Raw genomic sequence first — 2242 nt, 5'->3', positions numbered from 1 at the left:
ATAGCAGCCAGGTCAGCATCTACAGGGAAAGCTTCAGCCTTGAAGGCTCGTAATACATTGGTGCTACATTTGGTGCAGCTATGCCTCAGTTTGTCTTCAACTATTTACAACCCAATGCTTATAGCTCTTATTAAAATAGTTCAAACTGTAGTATTTCTACGATTACACAAATTTCTTTATGTATTAATCATTTTATTCCCCAAGTGTTTGAGTTCTTTAATTTATGGCCTAAGAGATCAGACTATCAGACCTATTCTTCTGTCCCTTCTAGGTTGTCATCTAAAACATAAAGCTGTTGCCGTCAGTTGTTCAAAGTTCAGCTTCTGTCAAGGTCTTCATAACTGTGAAAAAAACTAATACAGTTACATAGTTATCAGCTTTATTAGTGTCTTAAATTTAGTGAAAATTTTGTTAGAGGGTTATTTTTTAATGCATTCTTTTGCTGTTGTGAATAATCCATATTATCAACGAGACCACAAATAAGACTGGGATGAATCTGCAAATATGGCACCGTCTAACAGATCATGACATTTAGAAAAGGTACGTGTTGAAAGAAATATCTGACTAAAACTTTTATCTTTATACTAAATTCAAATGAAAAACTTTCTATGTATGTTTATGTCTGCAAATATATGACAAACATGTATTTTAATTTTAAAGAATTCTGTCATCTTTATTTCACATAAAAGTAGATTGACAGACTGCACAGTACTGAATTGTCACTTATATTAAAGAACACAAATCTCCGCCTGTTCCTCATCAGGAGCAATCACGTACCTAACAGAGGAGTTGAACCACAAGACCACATGGTTAACACCCTTTGTCTTGAAAAGAGGCCCTCTTAGTTTTCACTGTGTGCTGCTGAAATTACCAGTAGTTCTTAGCTGTAGAGTTTGTGTCCCCCTTTCAGTCCTTTGTCCTGTGAATGAGTCACTTCTGGACTGCAGCTCGCCTTCCCATCACCTTCTACAGTTCTGATTTTCACTTCCTGACTTACCTGTCAATCCCATCACAACTTCTCCAATAGTCCTTCTGAAAACACTTACCTGGAGTCCTACCTGATAAAACACTTACTTGTCCACCAACACGACTTCCAGCTATGGAATACTCTCACGGAGGTATGAAAAAATATCTATGGGTCAGAATATTGAAACTTTAATATGAAATAGGTTGACCATATTGAAATGACCCAATAGAATCACAAATAAACCTAGTGTTAATAAACATTCATTTGTAGCTGCACTCCACTAATATGATTAAACAAAAGATGACTTAAAAATATTACCTCTGCCATTACATAAAAGGAAATTCCTTAAATCTAAGAAAAAGTTTGAAAGAGGGTAACAGAATGAAGATATTTGAGCCCATTAGTTTCTTCACAGAACAGTGAATAAAACAGAACAAAAACAAGAAAACGTGGTAAAATGTACCATCTAAATGTAATGGTTACTACAAAGGGTCATAACAAGGTGTTCGGTATAGAGTTTAATTTTTATACAATATGTTGCATTTCTGTATTGTTTTCCAACTGGGGCACATACAGCAAAAATAAAACATTTAAGCAATTTAATATGTTTTCTAATTTATCACATTAATTTACACTGAAATTCTTCTGAGATGTAGTCATAAGAACTTGAATAAAAAGTGGTATGGTCACATGCTGGCATGTGACGTGTCAGGAAAATCAGATGAGAACACAACACATATATTAAATATGAAGATGAGCAGCAAACCCTGCAGACTGCCTCTGCCTTCGGTTCACAATTTAGATGTACAGGTGATGCATCTTTGTGAGATTTTCTTAAGCATATCTATGTTTAAAGACTAAATGTAATATGTTGAAATAATATAGGTTACAATTTGGAAAGCATTGACTTTTGGACGTTTTAAATTTCCTGTACCATGTCCTATGTCTCTCAGACTAACATCTCTGTTGAGCTGCAATATCAGGAGTTTCTGGAAAGAGTGATCACTTTCACTCTGTGCACAATCCCATCCTGTGTGTTTCTCTTCATTAATGGAACCATGTTGTTCACTTTGAGGAGTAAATCTGTTTTTCGTGACACCTGTCGGTATATTCTCCTGTTTAATCTCCTAATAGCAGATACTGCACAGTTAGCAGTATGTCAAGTTCTGTTTCTACTTTCTGTTTGTAGAATTACACTAACATATCCTGTTTGTGGCATGCTAACTGTTTTTGCAAATATCACAAATGTAATCTCTCCTCTAACGCTGATGGTGA

General features: G+C 35.1%; 1 protein-coding gene across 1 annotated transcript in view; it reads left to right on the top strand.

Moving 5' to 3' along the window:
* LOC107834285 (uncharacterized) overlaps positions 1-490 on the top strand; it is a 4987-nt gene extending 4497 nt beyond the window's left edge. The window contains exon 3 of the mRNA XM_016665349.1: positions 5-490. Coding sequence (XP_016520835.1) covers positions 5-357 — 353 coding nt within the window. The 3' untranslated portion in view covers positions 358-490. The remainder of the gene's footprint in view (positions 1-4) is intronic.
* Positions 491-2242: the final 1752 nt, after the last annotated feature.

The sequence above is a fragment of the Poecilia formosa genome, unplaced genomic scaffold (genome assembly GCF_000485575.1).
Source record: "Poecilia formosa unplaced genomic scaffold, Poecilia_formosa-5.1.2 Scaffold574, whole genome shotgun sequence".
NCBI lineage: Eukaryota > Metazoa > Chordata > Actinopteri > Cyprinodontiformes > Poeciliidae > Poecilia > Poecilia formosa.
The sequence above is the reverse complement of the archived record's forward strand: the minus strand, read 5'-3'. Positions and strand labels throughout refer to the sequence as shown.